Raw genomic sequence first — 23,027 nt, 5'->3', positions numbered from 1 at the left:
GGCGCAAGGCAGGAGACAAACCCTGGGCAGGGTGCCAGCCCACCGCAGGGCGCACACAACCACACACACATACCAAGCACACACTAGGGACAATTTAGAATCACCAATCCACCTAACCTGCATGTCTTTGGACTATGGGAGGAAACCAGAGCACCCGGAAGAAACCCACACAGACACAGGGAGAACCTGATAACTCCACGCTACCCGCTGCGCCACCGTGCCTCATATGAAACGGGAAATGGCCACAGACAACAGTTCCCAGACACCAATAGTTCCTACACACTAATAGCCACATCAAGAAACCTTTTATCCCCAAAGATTCAAATTTACTTAGTCATATTTATAGTATTCTTCAATCATTTTTCCACATACGTTTTTGGCAGCATAAACTATTCTGAAGATATAACGACACTTTTGCAGGAATTGTTTTCATTAAATAAATAGTCAATAGTTTCTCCAAACTTTTGAGGAATACTACAATCATTGTATGTATTATCTATATTATATTAATGTTTTTGTCCTCTTTTTTGAGGGGTGCCAGTATTTCTGGAGTTGACTGTGTATTTGTATACGAGTCCACCAAATCAATAAGCTAAATAAAAGAGCAGGCTCCAGTCATGGGGGGCATTCTTGAATTAGTCAACAGAATTGTGTGAAGAAATGCTCCTGGGACTCCATTATACTGACAGAAATATGCCTTGTCACAAGAATGAGTCACAGACATCATGAAGGTTTGGGGCAGCCACCTGTATATTGTTCCACAGCTGCAAAAATAATATTAATTTTAATAATAATAAAATTAATTTGAACAGAGATGTTCACAGATTCAAGTCCAAAACAGAACTGATGTTACTGAGGTAAGATGGCGGCTTTAAAGGCCAGTAAAAGAAAAGACGTCACTTGGTGGCCCGAACCAGAAGTGGTGTAATCATTGGCTCCAGAAACGGAAATGATGTTGTCAGGGAATGGAAGTGACATCATAGGGTGTAGGAAGTGATGTCATCAGTGGTGCCGGTATCCTGCGGGATTTCCCATGGATGGTCTGCAAGAAATTGAGATAGACAGTCAGCACACCCCGCTGCCCCCTGGTCTGGCGTGGAATTACTATCATTTAGGCCCTTCAGTGCCTTACTATGACTGTGACTACTCTGGCTTTAGCCACGTCAGAAGTTTTCTTTCTTTTTATTCATTCTGTTGTGTGTTTGAGAGGGAAGTTGTCAATTGTCACAATATAATATAATTTATATATTTATTTTTTGAGCTTCTGTAAAAAGACAAGTTTCCCTAAGTGGACAAATAAAGTTTTATTTATCTATCTATCTAATTGCTAATATACTGTCTTTGATTATCTATGTAATATAGTCAGCCATTTTGTGTCCTGCTTAGTCCTGAATAGGGCCGCAGATGGTGCTGAAGCCTCTCCCTGCTAGTACAGGGTGCAAGGCACAAACAAACCTTGGACAAGATGCTAGTCCATTGCAGGCACACTCACACACACAAACATACGTACACCAACCACACAGTTATGCCAGTTTGGTATCATCAGTCCAGCCAACCTGCATGTAACTTTGGACTGTGCATGGAAACCAGAGGACCTGGAGGAAACCCATGCAGACATGGGGAGAACATGCAAACTCCATGCAGGGAAGACCTGGGATGCAAACCCTGGTCTCTTTACTGCAAGGCAGTAACGCTATCCCCGTGTCACTGTATTGCCCCCATTTAATATATATTGCTTTTATTATCTATCTATACACTGAAATATAGAGCCTTTCATATCTATCTAGCTAGCTAATTTACTGCCTTTGATTATCTATCTATCTGTCTATCTGGCGCTATATACAGTAAATAAAATGTATTATTATCTATCTAATATACTGCCTTTGCTAATTAATCTATGTATTACAGTGCCTTTTATCTATCTATCTATCTATCTATCTATCTATCTATCTATCTATCTATCTATCTATCTATCTATCTATCTATCTATCTATCTATCTATCTATCTATCTATCTATCATACTGCCTTTGATTATCTATCTATCGCTATATAAATAAATTGTATTATTATTTATCTATCATACTGCCTTTGAGTATCTTTCTATATGTCTATCTGGTGCTATATAAATAAAATGTATTATTATCTATCTAATATACTGCCTTTGCTAATCTATGCATAATAGTGCCTTTCATTATCTATCTATCTATCTATCTATCTATCTATCTATCTATCTATCTATCTATCTATCTATCTATCTATCTATCTATCTATCTATCTATCTATCTATAACCATTTTTTGGATGTCAACTGTGGCCTTTTTGATTCAACTTACCTGATCACTGTATGTGTTTATATTCTCTGTTTTGATTTTTTTTTCCAGGCGTTTCAATGAATAAACAAACTCCAGAAGACAAACTTTAGTTGGACTGGTGGCATTTAACATGCACTGGATGGCATTCCGTTCCTGGGTTGGCTCCAGCCTGCTCCCCGTGACGCTAACATTAAAGCATATTTGCAAAGTATATATACTGAATAAATAAATGATTATGCTCATATAATTTACTATATTAGTAGGTTGCAAGGTACTCTGCCTGTTTATTCTGTGCATCTTCGTGCAGTTCAGTGTCAGGACTCCAAGAAGAGACTTGTATGACATGCATATGTTGCTACTTTTAGCCAATGAAGTAGAGGTCTACGTCGATTGATACATACATGAACCAATTAGAGCTCTCGAGCTGCCAATCAGCATAAGGGCGGTTCCATTGCCCTTCCACCTACCGTCAAACAGTGACGTCACTCTTAAATCGAGTTGCTGCTGTTTCTTACCTGCTCGTTTGGAGAATGAATTAAAACTGACCGGTACACGAGTGTCATTCAGCTTTTGTTTAACTTAAGTAAGGAGCCTGTCCGGCATAAACTCGTTGCAGTTTGTAAGGGGTTCCTTTTAGAAGAAGCGGTAATTTTTGGTTTCATGTTTTTCCGGGTGAGCGGGTTGATGGGAGTGTCGGAGTGTCGGCCCCGCTCCTAACTTTATTCGTTTATGCAGGGATCGACTTGACTGGCGATTCAATGGACCTCAGTGATGTGACTATCAAGAAGATACTGTCCAAGGTTTGTAATGTTGTGTCTTATATGTGTATACCAGTGTATAATATAGCACTTTTAAGACAGTCTGTGTGTTTAATAGTTACTAAAATGTTTGGTTTTGTTTTGTACCATATGTACTGTGGGTAAGGCGAATGGCGGTGGTATACCCTGTGAAGTCAATCACTGCCGCATATAGCGCCATTAACGCCACCACAAGGCGCCTTATAAGTAGGCAAGGTGACACTGCAGCCCTTGTCAACAGCAGGGCAAATCGTTGAGTTGGTTAGCCATTAATTTGGTGTCCATTATTGACAACAGCTCATCTAAAGTGAATATGCAAGCCCTGGCAAAAATGACATGAAACTACCACATTTGGAGGACATTCACAGATTTTTGCAAATAAACAAACAGATACAACACAAAACATTTTTTGTTTAATAGCTTTTTCCAGATCACATAGATTAAAAAAAAAAACATGGAATCACAAAGTGATGTGTAAAAATTCTTAAAATCAACTAAAAAATTATAATTAGTACTTTGTTGTTTCTCCGTGGGCGTTTTTGATGGCATGGACCTCATTTATGAGAAACGAAATTCCACATCATGCTAGTTCAAGTTTTCTCGAATAGCAATTGACAGATCAGCCTGGCAGGATGGAGCCTTATCACGGACCAATTTTTAAAAATTCCACCATAACCTTGTTTCCTGGCCATATGATTGAGTTGATATGCCTTTCCTGAAAACAAAAAAAACTCTTTGCTCAATGGCAAGATACATTATCACCCTGAAAAATGACCTCATCACCACTAGACTTATTTTCTATTGATAGAATGAGAAAAGTGTCCAAAATTTAAGTGTACACCTGTGCATTTACTGCTGACCTAATGATTCTTATGATTATTACCATCTCTGGTGGTCAATTCCCTGACCTGCAATCTCCTATCATAAATGAGTGGAGAAATGAACTTCTTTTCCTCAGGCAGTCTGTCTTTATCTGTTTCTTTTGAGTGGCACCAGACAAAAGTTCCAGCGTCGTCTCCTGGGCCAAAGCAGATCTGTGATTCATCGCTGAATGTCACTTTCATCCACACTTCATGATTGCTTCTCTTTAGCCCACAGTAACCTTATTTACATCTGTTTAGATATTAGCAGGACTGTGGAGTCGGTAGATAAATCCTCCGACTCTGATTCCTCTGTATTTAATATTCTGATGTATTTTCCATGTTGATTGAAGGAAGGCAACATACACGTCATTTAACCACAGAACTACTGGCTGAGAAGCTGACACTCTACCATGTTGACCAGTTTAAACAAAAGACAAGATCCCCTGAACACACATCAGGCCGTAGCACACACCTACATCATTACACTTGTTTACACTCAAATGAACTTGTTAAACACATTATATCTGAAATAAAAACACTTTTTGTAATGTACCATAATCCAGATTATAATAACAACAACAACAACATTTATTTATATAGCACATTTTCATACAAAAAGTAGCTCAAAGTGCTTTACATAATGAAGAAAAGAAGAATAAAAGACAAATAAGAAATTAAAATAAGACATCATTAGTTAACATAAAAAGGAGTAAGGTCCGATGGCCAGGGTGGACAGAAAAAACAAAAAAAAAACTCCAGAAGGCTGGAGAAAAAAATAAAATCTGTAGGGGTTCCAGGCCACGAGACCGCCCAGTCCCCTTTGGGCATTCTACCTAACATAAATGAAATAGTCCTCTTTGTAGTTAGGGTTCTCACGGAGTCACTTTATGCTGATGGTTATACAGACTTCTGGCTTTTAATCCATCCATCATTGTTGGAACATCATGGTGCTTTGGGTAGATGGTGGTGGCACAAGCCACCACCAATAGGACACCGGAAAAGGAAACAGAAGAGAGAGTAGGGGTTAGTACAAATTTTGAATGAATAGTTATTATAATGAATTGGATATACAGAGTGTCAGGATTAAATTACAGTGAAGTTATGAGAAGGCCATGTTAAAGTAATGTGTTTTCAGTAGTTTCTTTAAAGTGCTCCACTGTATTAGCCTGGCGAATTCCTACTGGCAGGCTATTCCAGATTTTAGGTGCATAACAGCAGAAGGCCGCCTCACCACTTCTTTTAAGTTTTGCTCTTGGAATTCTAAGGAGACACTCAGTTGAGGATCTGAGGTTGCGATTTGGAATATAAGGTGTCAGACATTCCGATATATAAGACGGGGCGAGATTATTTAAAGCTTTATAAACCATAAGCAGAATTTTAAAGTCAATTCTGAATGACACAGGTAACCAGTGTAGTGACATCAAAACTGGAGAAATGTGTTCGGATTTTCTTTTCCTGGTAAGGATTCTAGCAGCTGCATTCTGCACTAACTGCAAATGATTGATGTCTTTTTTGGGTAGTCCTGAGAGGAGTGCATTACAGTAATCTAGCCGACTAAAGACAAACGCATGAACTAATTTCTCTGCATCTTTCGATGATATAAGAGGTCTAACTTTTGCTATGTTCCTTAGGTGAAAAAATGCTGTCCTAGTGATTTTATTAATATGCGATTTAAAATTCAGATTACAATCAACGGTTACCCCTAAGCTTTTTACCTCCGATTTGACTTTTAATCCTAATGCATCCAGTTTATTTCTAATAGCCTCATTGTATCCATTATTGCCAATCACTAAGATTTCGTTTTTTTCTTTATTTAATTTGAGAAAGTTACTATTCATCCATTCTGAGATACAGGTTAGACATTGTGTTAGCGAATCAAGAGATTTGGGGTCATCAGGTGCTATTGATAAATACAGCTGTGTGTCATCAGCATAGCTGTGGTAGCTCACGTTATGTCCCGAGATAATCTGACCTAATGGAAGCATGTAGATTGAGAAGAGCAGCGGACCCAGGATAGAGCCTTGTGGAACACCATATAGAATATCATGTGTCTTTGAGTTATAATTACCACAACTAACAAAGAATTTTCTCCCTGCCAGGTAGGATTCAAACCAGTTTAAGACACTGCCAGAGAGGCCCACCCATTGACTAAGGCGATTCTTAAGAATATTATGATCAATAGTGTCAAATGCGGCACTCAAATCTAAGAGGATGAGAACAGATAAATGGCCTCTGTCTGCATTTACCCGCAAGTCATTTACTACTTTAACGAGTGCAGTTTCTGTGCTGTGATTTGTTCTAAAACCTGACTGAAATTTATCAAGAATAGCATGTTTATTGAGGTGCTCATTTAACTGCATAATGACTGCCTTCTCTAGAATTTTACTTAAGAAAGGCAGGTTAGAGATGGGTCTATAATTGTCAAGAGCAGAGGGGTCGAGATTATTTTTCTTAAGTAGGGGTTTAATTACCGCAGTCTTAAGACAGTCTGGGAAGACCCCCGTATCTAATGATGAATTTACTATGTCAAGAACATTATCAATAAGCACACCCGATACTTCTTTGAAAAAATTTGTTGGTATTGGGTCAAGGGCACAGGTGGATGGTTTCATTTGAGAAATTATTTTATGTAAATCAGGTAAATCTATCCTAGTGAAAGACTCTAATTTATTTATTATGGAGTACTGGGGTTTCGGGGGATCCTTAGTGTTGGGGAGATATACTATGTTATTTCTAATATCATTAATTTTTTGATTGAAAAATACAGCGATAGCCTCACAGGTTTTACTGGAAGTACTTAGGAGGCATTCCTTTGAGTTACCTGGGTTTAACAGATGATCAATTGTCGAAAATAAGACTCTGGGATTACTAGCATTGTTATTTATAATCTTAGAGAAATAGCAGCGCCTCTCAAGACGGACTGTGTTATTGTATTCTGTTATTTTAACTTTTAATATCTCATAGTCAATAGTTAGTTTAGTCTTCCTCCATTTACGCTCAGCTCTACGGCATGTTCTCTTTAAATCAGACACTCTTTGGGTCTTCCAAGGTATAACAATGCTAGAAGATTTTTTAACTGTCTTTTCAGGTGCAACTATGTCAACAGCAGCCCTCACTTTAGTATTAAATCTTTCCACCTTACTATTTACATTCTCCTCGCTATTATAGTTGGCACTATAAACGGACTGATTGGTTAGAATGTTTGTAAGTTTTAAAGTTGCTGATGAGTCAAAGAAGCGTTTTTTAACAATATGCTTCTCATGAGTGTTTTCTATCATTATTTCTATATTAAAAAGTAGAAGAAAATGGTCTGAAAGACCCGTATCAATGACCTGCTTTATATCAACTTTTAGTCCTTTAGTAATTACTAAGTCTAACGTATGACCTGCTTTATGTGTAGGCTGATTAACGAGCTGTCTCAAATCAAAAGAGTCCAGGAGGTTCATAAATTCTTTTACTTTTTGGTCACATTGATTATCTATTTGAAAATTAAAGTCGCCGACTATTAAGAGTGCGTCATAGTTCGTAATTAAGATTGACATCAAGTCAGAGAATTCCTCAAAGAAAGACGCGTTGAATTTAGGAGGTCTATACACGGATAATACTAGAACGTGAGAATCTCCCTGAATAACAATGGCGAGATACTCAAAAGACTTGAACTTACCAAAACTGATATTTTTACATTTTAACCTGCTAGAGTAAATGTTTGCTAGCCCTCCACCTCTCTTTCCTTGGCGATCAGCACGAGTAAAACTGTAATCCGGAGGCGCAGATTCGATTAAAACAGCTGCGCCATCTGAGCTAAGCCACGTTTCACTTAGTGCAATAAAATCTATTTTTTTTTCACTAATAATGTCGTTGATAAAAAACGTCTTGTTAGTTAAAGCTCTAATATTTAATAGTGCCATATTAAATGTTTCGGAGGAGCAGAGATGAATACTATGTGCGTTATTGATATAGGGAACCGGAATTAAGTTATTTTTATTAGCGCCGCTCTGTGTGTATTTTTTGTTTAATCTATGATCTGTTTTTACAGTTTTAATACATTGTTCATCTAAAGTAGTAACTTTAATTAAATTATTGGCGTTTATGCCGTATTGCCTAGATTTTCTATGTGCATTAAGATTGGTTATTACAGTATTTATGTTGCGCACTTTTATGGAAGATTTTTTTAAACAATTATCATGACCAAACACAGGAGTGGCATTTCGGAAGGGGTTAAAAGCAGAGATAGATAGTCAAGATAAACGAATTACCTTCGATATGTTTTCGGAGAGGACCCGGGCGCCGAAGCTGTTCGGATGCAGGCCATCTCGCTTGAAGAAACGCGGTCTTTCCCAAAAGAGGTCCCAGTTGTTAATGAACCCGATGTCTTGATTCTTGCAGAAGCCCTGCAGCCAGTTGTTTAAACCAAGCAGACGACTGTAATACTCGTTTGATCGTCTGACGAGAGGGAGTGGACCCGAGATGAATATCTTTGCCGATGGGGTCCTCTCCTTTGTGTCTTTAATTAATGCAGTGAAGTCTGCCTTGAGGATCTCCGACTGTCGGTGCCTTATGTCGTTTACGCCAGCATGTATAACAATGGCTCCAACTGCCCTGTTCTTGTAGATCGCCGGTGCACGTCTCGTCACATCTCGGACACGAGCACCGGGAAAACAAGAAACAAAAGATTTTCTATTAGGGCAAGTGATATTGAGGTTCCTAACAATAGAATCACCTACCACAATTACATCACCAGGAGCTGAAGGCGAACTGGGGACGCTTAGAGGGTCAAACCGGTTCTGGGTTACGATGCTTGCCTGTGCCGATGGAGGTGTTCTGGCCTTGAACCCCCGCCTGCATAGCTGAAATACACCGAGGTCATCATCGGTGTCGCTCCTACGAGGCGCGGGGGTGAAGGTGACTTGCGCGGCACAACGCGGGGTTGATGTTACGCCGATAACAGATGGCGAGGACAGTTTATCCAACAGCCGAGCCTTCAGATCTCTGAGGTATCTTCGTCTGGACAGAAGATTCTGAATCTGTTCATCGAGTGCCTGGAGTTCCTCGACTACAGTTGCAATGCGATTCACCTCACTGTCGGCCATTGTCCGCTTCTTCATATGTGAATGTCAGGTTGTATAATAGCTCAGCTGAACTGCACACTAGTAGTAACACAACCACAGTCAAAGTAAAAAGTATGCAAACCCTTTGGAATTATCTGGTTTACTGCATGAATTGGTCATAAAAAGTGATCTGATCTTCATCTAAGTAACAGGTACTGATGATAAACACAATGGGCTTAAGCCAATGACACACAAAAAATTCTACTCTTTCATGTCTTTATTTCACAAACGCATTCAACGTTCACAGTGGTAGTGGAAAAAGTAAGTGAACCTTGGGATTTAATAACTGGTTGACCCTCCTTTGGCAACAGTGACCTCAACCAGGTGCTTCCTGTAAGTGCAGATCAGACCTGCACATCGTGTGGGGGGAATTTGAGCCCATTCTCCCCTGCAGAACTGCCTTAACTCTTCCATATTCTTTGGTTGTCTTCTGCGTATGGCTCTTTTCAAGTCATTCCACAGCATCTTAATAGGATTGAGATCTGGGCCACTCCAAAAGGTGGAGTTTGTTCTTCTGAAGCCATTGTGCTGTGGATTTGCTGCAATGTTTGGGGTCATTGTCCTGTTGCATCACCCAGCCTCTTCTGAGCTTAAGTTGACGGACAGACACCCTCACATTATCCTGGAGAATTTGTTGATAAACTTGTGAATTCATTTTCCCCTCAATGATGTCAAGCTGTCCAGGCCCTGATGCAGTAAAGCAGGCCCAAATCATGATGTTCCCTCCACCATACTTTACTGTAGGGATGATGTTTTGATGTTGATATGCAGTGCCCTTTTTTATGCCAAATGCTTGTTCTGCTTGTTCCTCCTGAATAGTTCAATTTTGGTTTCATCACTCCACAAAACATTTTCCCAGTACCGTTGTGGAGTGTCCAAGTGCTCTTTCGCAAACTTCAGGCGAAATGTTCAGCAATGTTCTTTTTTAATAGCAGTGGCTTCCTTCTTGGTGTCCTGCCATGGACTCCTTTCTTGTTCAATGTTTTGCGTATAGTTGACTCATGAACAGAGATGTTAGCCAGTTCTTTACCTCATTGCTGACATTGCGTTGTGCTCTTGTGGTCATCTTGGCAGGGCGCCCACTTCTAGGCAGAGTAGCCACAATACCAAATTGTCTCCATTTATAGACAACTTGCCTAACAGTATACTGATGAATATCTAAAACCTTTGGGATGACTTTGCAACCATTTCCAGCCTTATGTAGATTAACAATTCTCTATCGTAGCTCTGCAGACAGCTCTTTTGTGTGAGGCATGATTCCCATCTGGATATGCTTTTTGTCAAAAACTCAAACTTTATAGTGTTTTTGATCAATCAAAGTAATTCTGGGCCACACCTCTGATCTCGTTTCATTAAATGGACTCCAGGGGTCTCATGTATAATGCCGTGCGTAGAACTCACACTATAACATGGTGTAAGCACAAAAGTGGGAATGTGCGTACGCACAGAAAAATCCAGATGCAGGAATCTGTGCGCACGCAAACATTCACGTTCTTCCACTACATAAATCCCGATCAGTTCACAAAGTCAAGTTCACAAAGTCGAACAGTGCCCGAAATAAAAAAGTCACATATCAAAGTCGGCGTGAAAAGGCGACTCGTAGCCCATCGTCTGAGTGTCATATGAAAGCTTATTAGGGTACAGAGAAAAAAAAATAGGCACACAGTGGAAAAAAAGCACGAAATGTCAATTTTAATCTCGAAATTTCCACTTTAATCACGTAGTTTATTTTGTCATTACAGTAGAACGTTATAAATTTCATCTTAAAATCGTTTATTTTACTAGTTTCTCAAGTAGCACGTTAAATGCTTTGTTCTGTATTTGATCTTCTATGTGCTCTATGTGTGTAAATCACTACGTGCTTCAGTTCTTTCTCTTTCTCCGACAGGACACAGAATCCATTGCATTCATGATATTACAGCTCTCTGAATAATTAAAATACTGAGATGTATACGTGATATCTTTTTCCTGATGATAGGAATGAAAGCATGTTATTAAACATGGGAACACGGTGGCGCAGTGATTGTTCATATCTCATGCAAGAGGCTTGCTGCGCCATGCACGACCTTTGATGAAATAATTTATTACAGAAGTAATCTCTTTCAAACGTACTAACCTCCAATTCCTGTCCTTACTTTTCTTTCTCCAAATACCCAATCGCCACACAATCAGCTCTGTAATAGACGTTAAGCCATCTGTAAGCTTGGAATGCTGATTCTTCAAAACTTTAAGGAACATTGAAATATCTTCGTAGTACATGTTTAATTATTCTCTCCGTCTATCCTTCTAGTGTCGCGTCAGCACCAGCAATAATACAGCACAAGGCAGGAGCTATCCGTGAACTAGCTAGCACTGCGGCACCGTGTCCTCACATGTTTAATTATTAACGATACAGATTATTTAAATAAAGTTAAAGTTTTATCTGTATACTATAAGCAACATATTTTGCTGCATTTCATCTTAAAAATGATATAGTCATCATATGCACTTTATAAAGTGGCGCAGGTTGTGCAATATTATAACTGTAGTGCAAGTTTACAGTGGGGTACCGGTAATTGTACTTATAAGTACAAACAGTTCTACAAGGAGCACTTGATGGACTAATTGAGTGCGTTTATAGTTCTTGGGATGAAACTGTTTCTGAAACGCGAGGTCTGTACAGGAATGGCTTTGACGCGTTTTGCCGTGGTTTAGGTAGTGTGTGCTTGAAACTGTATACTGATAATTCTCTTTCCGATCAGCTGCTGCTGTGATTCCCCACTCAGATACAGTGATATAAATACTCCGAGTGGTGCAGTGAGAATAATATGGAAAAAGATGATCCACTGTGGCAACCCTTAACAGGAGCAGCTGAAAGAAGAAGAAGATGCAGTGAGCGTAACAACGCTAAAGCAGTTATGGTATTTGTAACACTATGGCTATTCCCTGGACCATTATATTGCTACAGGTTAATTACAATCAGATGCATTACACTAATAAACAATATGCAGTTAATTTCAGTGTATTTATAAAGCCGCGTCAGGAATGTGGGTCTAAGAAAGAAAGGGTGACCACACAGGAACAGTAGCACTGCTTTGACGCTGGGTGCCGCCAGTCTGCAAAACCGAGCGGAGAAATTGCGTACGCCAGGGTATGAGGTACCGTGGAAATGTGCGTGGCTTTACGCCAAGTTTAGGTTTTATACATTGCGATTTGAGCATGGAAATGTTCATACACAACATTTTTGTGCTTACGCACTGTTTATACATGAGGCCCCAGGTGTGCTAAATTCGTACTACAATGAGCTTTTTAAAAAGTCATTAGCTTAAGGTTCACTTACTTTTTCCAACCTTCAGTTTCATAGTTTGAATGATTTATTCAATATGGTCAAAAATTAGTTATAGGAGACTGTGTTTGTTCATTATTATGACTGACATGAAGATACAACCATATTTTATATGGGATTTAGACATAAATATAGGTAATTCCTAGGGGTTCACATACTTTTTTACTTTGACTGTATGCACTGGGCTTTATTCTTACATCAGAGAAGTACATAATTAGGACTTTTGTTTGTGAAATGGGACATTTGAATTTTCTGTATTTTTTTTTTTCATTACAATTTAAATTTTTTATGAGTCGGAGTCAGGAAATTTTGGCCGACTCTGACTCCAGGTACCCAAAATTGACTTTGACTCCGACTCCACAGCCCTGGATATTAGTGCTGGTTTTCATTTGGCTTTTCTAAACTGTGCCCTCCATAATGTTTGGTGGAAAGACAAAAAAATGTTTAAAAAAATGGGGGGACTTTGGATCAAAAGCGTAGTCGTTTCTACATGGTGTGACTGAAATGTTCGCACGTCTGAATTGATTTGTAATTTTAAACTGTAAAGCAGAGCCGGGAAGCAAGGAGCAAGTGTGTCTTTGGGACAAACATTATGGAGGGCACTTTGTGTTCATCCCATGAGCCTGATTTCTTAACAGTTCTGTCACAAACGTTGACTTCCGCTTCTGCCCATTTGCTTCTTATCTCTTTGGTTGCGCATTTTTGATTTTTAAGGCCTGTTACTTTGTGTTTTCTATCCTAATTCTTTGTCATCTTCCTTGGTTTACCTGTATGCATCCCTTTTATAACATTCCCATTTTGTTTATACCTGCGCCAAATTTAAGACACATCTGACTGGGAACACCTAACGTCTTTTGCCACACTCCATGTTGGATTTCCTTCTTTAAAGGAGTTTTATAATCCTTTCAATTGTTTCAATTGACAACTTTCATGTTGGGGCAGTGTTTCCTTTCAATTAGAGAAGTCTAAAAGCTTGTTAAGGTTCGTGAAGACTCACTTTTAACTTAATTTATGGACTTTTTCTTTTTTGTTAATTTCTTTTATGTGTGGATTGCTTGTTGCCAACATCTGGTGAAAATTTCATGTCTGTAGCCCCAATAGAAATATATTTACTGAGAAAAACGTTGACGCGTTCAATACTTATACATATATAAATTTATATATATAATGTATGCACTTGTATATGCATTCGACATATGTTCTAAAGCACTTTTTATAATTTAAAAAATAATCTTGCTCACACTGGCGCCTTTAAATTGTAGTTTTGGGGCATCAAGGAAAAGTTTAAAAACTTAGCAAATACAAGTCAAGTCAATCTTTATTTACAGAGCACATTTAAAATAACAGAAGTTTCCCAATGTGCTCTACAGTCTACATAAATACACCAATAAGTATATAGATACAGTAAAAAATACACCAAAATATATAAATTAATAAATTAAAAAAGTTTTAAAAGCTAAGGTAAAAAGATTTTTCTAACTGGATTTACAAGTGACCGATACCGATACAGCCATTTTTGAATCCAAGGCAGTTGTTGATTAATGATCCGTGTTAAAGGGCAGGCTCAGTTCGGGACCCCCTGGAGGTCGTAGCAAAGGAGAGAATGGAAACAAACCCGAGTGCCATTATGGACAAAGCTGCATATCCTCTCTGTGACACACCAACACTGAGGACTTTCAGACAACAAGTTAATCAGCAGAAGTGTGTCAAGAAATGAGCCTGGGGGTCCTTTATACCAACAGTAATAGACCTGCATAGTGCCTGACTAGGACTGGGACAGCCAAGTCAGAACTTTTTTGCTTTCTTTTTAATTTTCTTGCCTTATAGTTGTTTTAGAGAATGTTCAGACCAACTTATGTATGTATGTATGTATGTATGTATGTATGTATGTATGTATTATCTATTTATTAATGTGTTTATTTAAAGAGCTTCTGTAAAAAAAAAAAAAAACAAATTTCCCCCTGGGGATAAATACAATTCTATCTAATCTGTGTCTCGTGATTATACACGCACTGTAAAATAGCTTATACATTTAATTTTTGAACAAGTAAAAACTTGAGTATTGATCCGCCTTTCCGTTGCAAGTTGTGGACAACAAAAGGGATCTGTAAATAATCATTTTATGGCATAGTCCTGGTTCTGTTTTTCTCATGGTTTTCTTTTCACTTGGGCGAGTTCTCACGTAAATATGAAAATGTAGGTCCAAACAACCACGTGGCATGAAAAGTTTACTGCGATTTGGTCTGTCGGGGGGCAAGCGATGACACAGATCCATGCGGATGATTGGTGGAGGTAGTGCAACCTTTTTATATCCTAGGTAGGGATCAACAGGGCAGAGTCACTATCCCTCATACAGGTCAGGGTGCCATACTCTGTAAAAGGAAGTAGACAGGTCTCTGAATATCCTGTGTGTTCTCTAAATCCTTCTTTGTGTTGCCTGTGGTTTAGTTCCTAAAAGTCCTATGGAATGGTCACTTTCCAAACATAGCATATTTTATTACAGCAGCGTGTGGTGCAGTCCTTTACTGGGGATTATTGAGTTGATGTCCAAGAAACTCCTTAATGCGGTAGCAGTGCTACTAGACAAGACACTTTCTTCATTACAGTATTAAAAGTTCAAGAGCACCCAACTATACAGTAGTTGCCACATTGAATAGTGAATAACACACCTAAAGACACCTAGTGGAGGCTAAGGTTAATGCATTTAAGCCAGGAACTACTTCTGTACTACAATGGGTTATGGGAATTGTGATCAAGCTACTGAGATATACACTAAGAAGCCACTTTATTAGGTACACTTTGCCAGTACCGGGTTGGACCCCCTTTTGCCTTCAGAACATGCTGTAATACATCATGGCATATTTTCAACAAGGATCCGGAAACATTCCTCAGGGATTTTGGTCCATACTGTCATGGCAGCATCATGCATGCACATCCATGATGCAAATCTCCTGTTCCACTGCAACCCCTACTGGATTGAGATCTGGAGACTGTGGAGGCCATTTGAGTCCAGTGAACTCACTGTCATGTTCAAGAAACCAGTTTGAGATGATTTGAGCGTTATCCTGCTGGAAGTAGAAGATGGGGAGACTGTGGCCATAAAGGGATCAGCAACAATACTCAGGCTGTGGCATTTAAACGATGTTTAATAGGTAGTAAGTGGTCCAAAGTGTGCCAAGAAAATATCCCTCAGACCATTGCACCACTAGCACCAACCGTTGATACAAGGCAGGATGGATCCCTGCTTTCATGTTGTTGAAGCCAAATTCTGACCCTACCATCTGAATGTCGCAGCAGAAATTGAGACTTGTTAGACCAGGTGACATTTTTCCACTCTTCTGTTGTCTAATTTTGCTGAGCCCGTGTGAATTGAAGTCTAAGTTGCCTGTTCTTAGCTGACAGGAGTGGCACCCGCTGTGGTCTCCTGCTGCTGTAGCCCACCTGCTTCAAGGTTTGACATGTTGTGTGTTCAGAGATGCTCTTCTGCACACCTCGGTTGTAACAAGTGCTTATTTAACATCCTGTTGCCTTTCTATCAGCTTCAAACCAGTCTGGCTTTTCTCCTCTGACCTCTGACATCAATAAGGCATTTTCGCCCACAGAACTGCCGCTTACTGATATTTTCCCTTTTTTTGGACCATTCTCTGTAAACCTTAGAGATGGTTGTGCATGAAAATTCCAGTAGGTCAGCACTTTCTGAAATACTCAGATCAGGCCATGTTGAAAGTCACTTCAATGAACTTTCCTATTTTGATGCTCAGTTTGAACTTCAGCAGTTCATCTTGACAAGGTCTACAGGCCGAAATGCACCATGTAATTGGCTGATTAGATATACGGTGGGTACGGAAAGTATTCAGACCCCCCCTCAATTTTTCACTCTTTGTTATATTGCAGCCATTTGCTAAAATCATTTAAATTAATTTTTTTCCTCATTAATGTACACACAGCACCCCATATTGACAGACAAAAAAAAGAATTTTTGAAATTGTTGCAGATTTATTAAAAAAGAAAAACTGAAATATCACATGGTCCTAAGTATTCAGACCCTTTGCTGTGACACTCATATTTAACTCAGGTGCTTTCCATTTCTTCTGATCATCCTTGAGATCACCTTCATTTGAGTCCAGCTGTGTTTGATTATACTGATTGGACTTGATTAGGAAAGCCACACACCTGTCTATATAAGACCTTACAGCTCACAATGCATGTCAGAGCAAATGAGAATCATGAGGTCAAAGGAACTGCCTGAAAAGCTCAGAGACAGAATTGTGGCAAGGCACAGATCTGGCCAAGGTTACAAAAAAATTTCTGCTGCACTTGAGGTTCCCAAGAGCACAGTGGCCTCCATAATCCTTAAATGGAAGACGTTTGGGACGACCAGAACCCTTCCTAGAGCTGGCCGTCCGGCCAAGCTGAGCTACCGGGGGAGAAGAGCCTTGGTGAGAGAGGTAAAGAAAAACCCAAAGATCACTTTGGCTGAGCTCCAGAGATGCAGTCAGGAGATGGGAGAAAGTTCTAGAAAGTCAATCATCACTGCAGCCCTCCACCAGTCAGGGCTTTATGGCAGAGTGGCCTGTCGGAAGCCTCTCCTCAGTGCAAGGCACATGACAGCCCGCATGGAGTTTGCTAAAAGACACCTGAGAGATTTTCTGGTCTGATGAGACCAAGATAGAACTTTTTGGCCTTAATTCTAAGCGGTATGTGTGGAGACAACCAGGCACTGCTAATCACTTGTCCAATACAGTCCCCACAGTGAAGCATGGCGGTGGCAGCATCATGCTGTGGGGGTGTTTTTCAGCTGCAGGGACAGGACGACTGGTTGCAATCGAGGGAAAGATGAATGCGGCCAAGTACAGGGATATCCTGGACAAAAACCTTCTCCAGAGTGCTAAGGACCTCAGACTGGGCCGAAGGTTTACCTTCCAACAAGACAATGACCCTAAGCACACAGCTAAAATAACGAAGGAGTGGCTTCACAACAACTCTGTGACTGTTCTTGAATGGCCCAGCTAGAGCCCTGACTTAAACTCAATTGAGCATCTCTGGAGAGACCTAAAAATGGCTGTCCACCAGCGTTTACCATCCAACCTGACAGAACTGGAGAGGATCTGCAAGGAGGAATGGCAGAGGATCCCCAAATCCAGGTGTGAAAAACTTGTTGCATCTTTCCCAAGAAGACTCATGGCTGTATTAGCTCAAAAGGGTGCTTCTACTAAATACTGAGCAAAGGGTCTGAATACTTAGGACCATGTGATATTTCAGTTTTTCTTTTTTAATAAATCTGCAACAATTTCAAAAATTCTTTTTTTTGTCTGTCAATATGGGGTGCTGTGTGTACATTAATGAGGAAAAAAATGAATTTAAATAATTTTAGCAAATGGCTGCAATATAACAAAGAGTGAAAAATTGAAGGGGGTCTGAATACTTTCCGTACCCACTGTATACATTAACAAGCAGTTGAACAGGTGTACCTAATAAAGTGGCCGGTGAGGGTATAATTGAAGTGTAAAACCTTGAAAAATGTTAACAAATATCCAGGAGTAAAACTGGGATAACCTTGGTTTGACAAAGGAGAGGAGACCATTGAGACCAACAAGCTCATTTGGTTACCTATGTTCTTCTTCCCCTTAGTCCGGTGATTCATTTGGGATCTTTTTCAGTACAGCTTGCCTTGATGTGTTTGGTTTTTATGGTGAGCGTAATTGCCCACAATACCCTAGATGAGGCTTCATAATATTGGATTATTTTTGCACAAAACTTCCCTGTTGCAGTTATTGGTTTCTTTAGTAGCTTTTGCTCAAATTTTGCCATATTTAACATGGATGCGCTACAGGAAAACTTTCTTATAAATATATTGCCTTTGTTTGGAAAAACCACTGACACCATAATGACCAGTACAATTTTTTTGTTGTGACCATTTTCTAGTTGACTGTATAGTTATGAGAAGTCATGCTATTTGGCATATCAATTTTTCAGATGAATTCTTCATAAAATAAATGTCTACCTCTCTAGACCCCTATTGAGCATAAGGGGAATCGTACAGTTTGAAAGAGAAGATGCTGGTTGTGTTGTGTGGATTCAGAAAGCATTCAGACCCCTTCACTTTCTGCACACTTTATTGTGTTGTAAATTTAATTTAAATGGATACATTTGCCATTGTTGACCATCAATGTACACTCAGGGACCTATACTGGCAAAACAAAAACTTGTTTTCAGAAAGGTTTGAAAATGTATTAAAACTCAAAAACTGAAACGTCTTTTTCATAGAAGTATTCTGTGATCGACATTTAATCAATATAAATAATCACCCTTGAAGAACCAGGCAGGAGGAAGCTCATCATTCATCATTATTTCTTTTTGTGAAAACGGATGAAAGGTTTGAAAATGTCCTGCGGTGGGTTGGCACCCTGCCCAGGATTGGTTCCTGCCTTGTGCCCTGTGTTGGCTGGGATTGGCTCCAGCAGACCCCCGTGACCCTGTGTTCGGATTCAGCGGGTTGGAAAATGGATGGATGGATGGTTTGAAAATGTGTTAAAACTCAAAAACTGAAACCTCTTATTCATAGAAGTATTCTGTGATCGATATTTAATTGATGTAAATAATCACCCTTGAAGAACCAGGCAGGAGGAAGCTCGTCATTCATCTGTATTTCTTTTTGTGAAAATGGACGAAAGGTTTGAAAATGTATATAAACTCAAAAACTGAAACTCCTTATTCATAGAAATATTCTGTGGTCGACATTTAATTGATGTAAATAATCGCCCCTGAAGAACCAGGCAGGAGGAAGATCGTTATTCATCTTTATTTCTTTTCGTGAAAACAAACATCCCTGCAGCTAACGGAAAAGCAGGATGGATGATTCCTGAGCGGAAGTACAGAGTCTTAATTATGCCCACTCAGTTTGTGTAACAGATTTGCATATCTCAGTTATAATAGAAAAGAAAACATCTTATTGGCTACAAAAATACCTCAAATTGATCACACAAATGCTTCACTGATTTGTTAAACCACAAAGCCCATGCGCGGGATAGCTCACATTCCTTACTCTGATTAGTTAAAGCCTTATTCTCCCTTTACCTTTTGCAGCACAGCCCACAGTGCTGGTCTCCCTTGGGCGGCCTTGGAGCCTAACATTTAGTCCAAAGTGATCGCCGAAATGTTATCACATGCAAGGTTTGTGTTTTCTTTCACAATTCAGTCCCTAAATTCAGTACTTTGTGCAAACTCTTCAGTTTTCAGTCTTCTCAGGGTCAGTCTCTACTCGATTTAGGCAGTTTATCCCATTCTACCCTAAAGGATCCTTTCAAGCTCCATTAAATAGGATTAAATAGGGAAGTGTCTGTGAGCGGCCATCTTCAGGTCCCTCCATGAATGTTGTATAGTTTGTTTTTCTTCTTTATTTCTCCTTATACAAGCTCTTGTATTAGGAATTTGTTAGTTTTCGCATAACCCTTGGGGTCAGAGTGCTGGGTCAGCCGTTGTACAGCTCCCTAGGAGCAATTGCAGTTTAAGGGCCCAGCAGAGTAGGATCCCCTTTTTGCAGTAACGGGTATTTGAACTGGCAACCTTCTGGATACCAGCGCCGATCCTTAGCCTCAGGACCACCACTCCGCCACCACTCTGGGTATTGGCTGCACCCCTCAAGGACACTCATAGACTTCTCCTAAAGCTACTTCTGTGTTGTCTGGGCTGTATGCGCATAAATGGGTGGGGTCTAAATACCTTCTTGAATGCACCGTATACATCAGCAAACTGTTTACTGAAGGGGCTCCAGGTCTCCTGTTATGGATTAGCAAACATCAGGAGACCATTGTTTGCTGTATAAGTGGGAGAATATTCAAGTACTACCGAATATAAGACGGCAGTTCTTTTAAAGCAGTCATGTGAGTCATGACATCTTGAGTGAAGGTGATGTTCAATATGTCAATGGGCCATTACTCAAAGCATCCATCTGAAGTTTAACTCTTTGAGGGCTGAATATTTTTTCCAAAAAAACGTTTTTTGTGAAAAGCACACAAAGCAACGGTTTGACAAAGAGATCAAACTGGCTGTGGCCGCCAGTTTGCCATCTCTTGTGGCTTGAGCCGCTCACGGGGGGCATGACGGCTTGTAGGAATGCGTGGCAGGCTGGCTGCCAGGCTGTCTTCATGTACGCCACTAGCGGTCATGGTCGCAGTGCAGTGCAATCTGGTATATACATCTTGTCATCATAATTGGCAGTCCTCCCATGTGATCATCTCGGTAGGCGCGTCAGCTACACAAGCGAGTTTATCACTGCGATCAGCTGAAATTTTGTTTTCAGTCTTGATCTCCAGATCACTCGCAGATTCCAATTCAGAGATAACATGCAAAACATCATCCATGCAGTATTTTGCTTTGTGCTTTCGCTTCGATCTCTCTCTAGATGTCGATGCCATTTTTGCCATACTTTGCTCTGCGCTACACACGAGTGCAGGGAATCTTGGACAAACCAACGAAGCAGACTTTGCTTATAGGAAACTAACATGTAACAGTGGGTTTGGTTACCATTTACAGTTGATTATCTGTTGACAAAAATCGACAATAAACCAAAAAGTGTTATATGACTGTATTATGTATCAAAAAATGAAACATTAACATTTTTCTTTATTTTTTTTTCTTTCATTTCAGTATAAATTCAGAGACTTAACCATCGAAGAGCTCCAAACAATACACAGAATCAATGCTAGGCTCCAGCCGTCAGTGGAAACATACAGTAAGTAACACGGCTTGCCATCTGCAGGGACAAATGGGATTAGTTTTGGGCTATGCCACTGCTTTTATAGAATGTGGACCTTCTTCCTCCTCTGTTTAGAGGAGATTTCCATTTTTGGTGTAGTGTGCTCCAAAGTGAACTTCCAGGGTTTATTTCTGACCTGTGCTTGATCCTGCCCGCACAATGCTAAATTTGAATTAGCTGGTTTTGAAAATGGGTACCACACAGGGTGGCACAGTGGTAGCAGTACTGCCTTGCAGTAAGGTGATCATAGATTTGCGTACCGGATCCTCCCTGTGTGGTAGCGCTCTGAGTAGTGAGAAAAGCGCTACATAAATGTAATGAATTATTATTATTTTATTACCGTGTTTCCCTGAAAATAATATCGGGTCTTATATTAATTTTTGCTCCAAAAGAAGCACTAGGGCATATTTTCAGGGGATATCTTATAGTTATTCATGTACAACAATATACATTTATCCAAATACAGTCATGTCATCTTCTTTTGGAATATTGTCATAACTCTCCACATTCAAACTCTAAATTCCAGCCTGAATTTCTTGCTACTCCAGCCGCTTTTAGGATCCTCCAGGATCGATGTGCGTGCTTCGATGTTTGATGAACAGTTTGAGGTGGTGAAGCAAAATGCTGACATACAAATGTATTCATGTTGCTTTTATTTTCAAGCGTCGCATATTCCCCAAAGTAATGACACGATACATTTTAAAAGTCTCACATACCATCTTCTGTGCCGTCTTTTTTTTTGTGCACCTTCACAATACTATCAGAATGTACGGCGGTGTATTTGAGCCACAGAGAAAAAAAAAATAAGGACATTAAAATGTGTGTATTGTGATTAAAGTGGAAATTTCAGCTTTAAACTCGAAATGTCCACTTTAACCTCGTAGTTATCATTAAAGTAGACCATCATAAACGTTATCTTAAAACCAACAGGAATAACATGCTGTGACGGCTAGAGGGCACCAGTGAGCCCCAAACCACAAAGACACATAACAATAAAACATGCTGTTTTCTTCTCTTCCTCTCTGTCTTTTCCCACTGCACTGCTCTCCTCCCGTTGAGTGTTTCTTTTCTTCCTCCTACCTCTGACATGGTCTCTTTTACCACGGGAGTACTTTTGGTGGCATGACGTGGCCACTTGGAAGCACTTCCAGGTCACAGGAAAGCCAGGGAGGCCCTCCCCTAGCAGCACCATTTATCGTCTGGTGGGGTACTCCTCCAGACTCCCAAGGTCCATGCAGCCCTGTGGGCATTCAAACTGGCAGTCCTTGCCGTCCTCTACTGGTGGGGTTGCCGGTTCGAATCCTGTAAATGCCAAAAGGGACTCTGCTCTGTTGGGCCCTTGAGCAAGGCCCTTAACCTGCAATTGCTGAGCTCTTTGAGTAGTGAGAAAAGCGCTGTATAAATGCAAAGAATTATTATTATTATTACTGTGAGTCCTTGTATTCTTTGGGCATCCCATCCAGTGCAGAAATCATCAGACGTCCCGGCCAGGTATTGCCACCATTTAGTTCATCCTTACATTATGGCATCCCAGCTGGCTAAGGATTTCTGCTCCGTCCATGGCAAGACACCCAGCTGTCCTCTGGGGTATCTACAATGCAAAGAAATGCAAAAAAGCAAGAGAGTAATTAAGACAATTCAAAATAAAATGAATTCCAGCAATAAACTGTGGTGACACATCCAATATTTGTCACAGTTATGAACTTATTTTTAAGTTACCTTTTCACCACAAATACACTAAAAGTACAGATCAAATTCGTTGTAATGAGATTCTGTATTTGTCAATATCAATATCATTTCAATAGCTTCTTTCACACTGATTTTCATCTCCTCCTGTCTACAAGTTATGCTGACGAGAATTTTT

At 39.9% G+C, this 23,027-nt stretch overlaps 1 protein-coding gene across 1 annotated transcript in view; it reads left to right on the top strand.

Annotated features, from left to right (window-relative positions):
- The first annotated feature begins 2,789 nt into the window (after positions 1 to 2,789).
- uevld (UEV and lactate/malate dehyrogenase domains) overlaps positions 2,790 to 23,027 on the top strand; it is a 53,671-nt gene continuing 33,433 nt past the window's right edge. The window contains exons 1-3 of the mRNA XM_028796043.2: positions 2,790 to 2,957; positions 3,048 to 3,112; positions 21,055 to 21,139. Of these exons, the coding sequence (XP_028651876.2) occupies positions 3,071 to 3,112; positions 21,055 to 21,139 (127 nt within the window). The 5' untranslated portion in view covers positions 2,790 to 2,957; positions 3,048 to 3,070. The remainder of the gene's footprint in view (positions 2,958 to 3,047; positions 3,113 to 21,054; positions 21,140 to 23,027) is intronic.

Source organism: Erpetoichthys calabaricus, chromosome 2, assembly GCF_900747795.2.
Source record: "Erpetoichthys calabaricus chromosome 2, fErpCal1.3, whole genome shotgun sequence".
Classification (NCBI taxonomy): domain Eukaryota; kingdom Metazoa; phylum Chordata; class Cladistia; order Polypteriformes; family Polypteridae; genus Erpetoichthys; species Erpetoichthys calabaricus.
The sequence above is the reverse complement of the archived record's forward strand: the minus strand, read 5'-3'. Positions and strand labels throughout refer to the sequence as shown.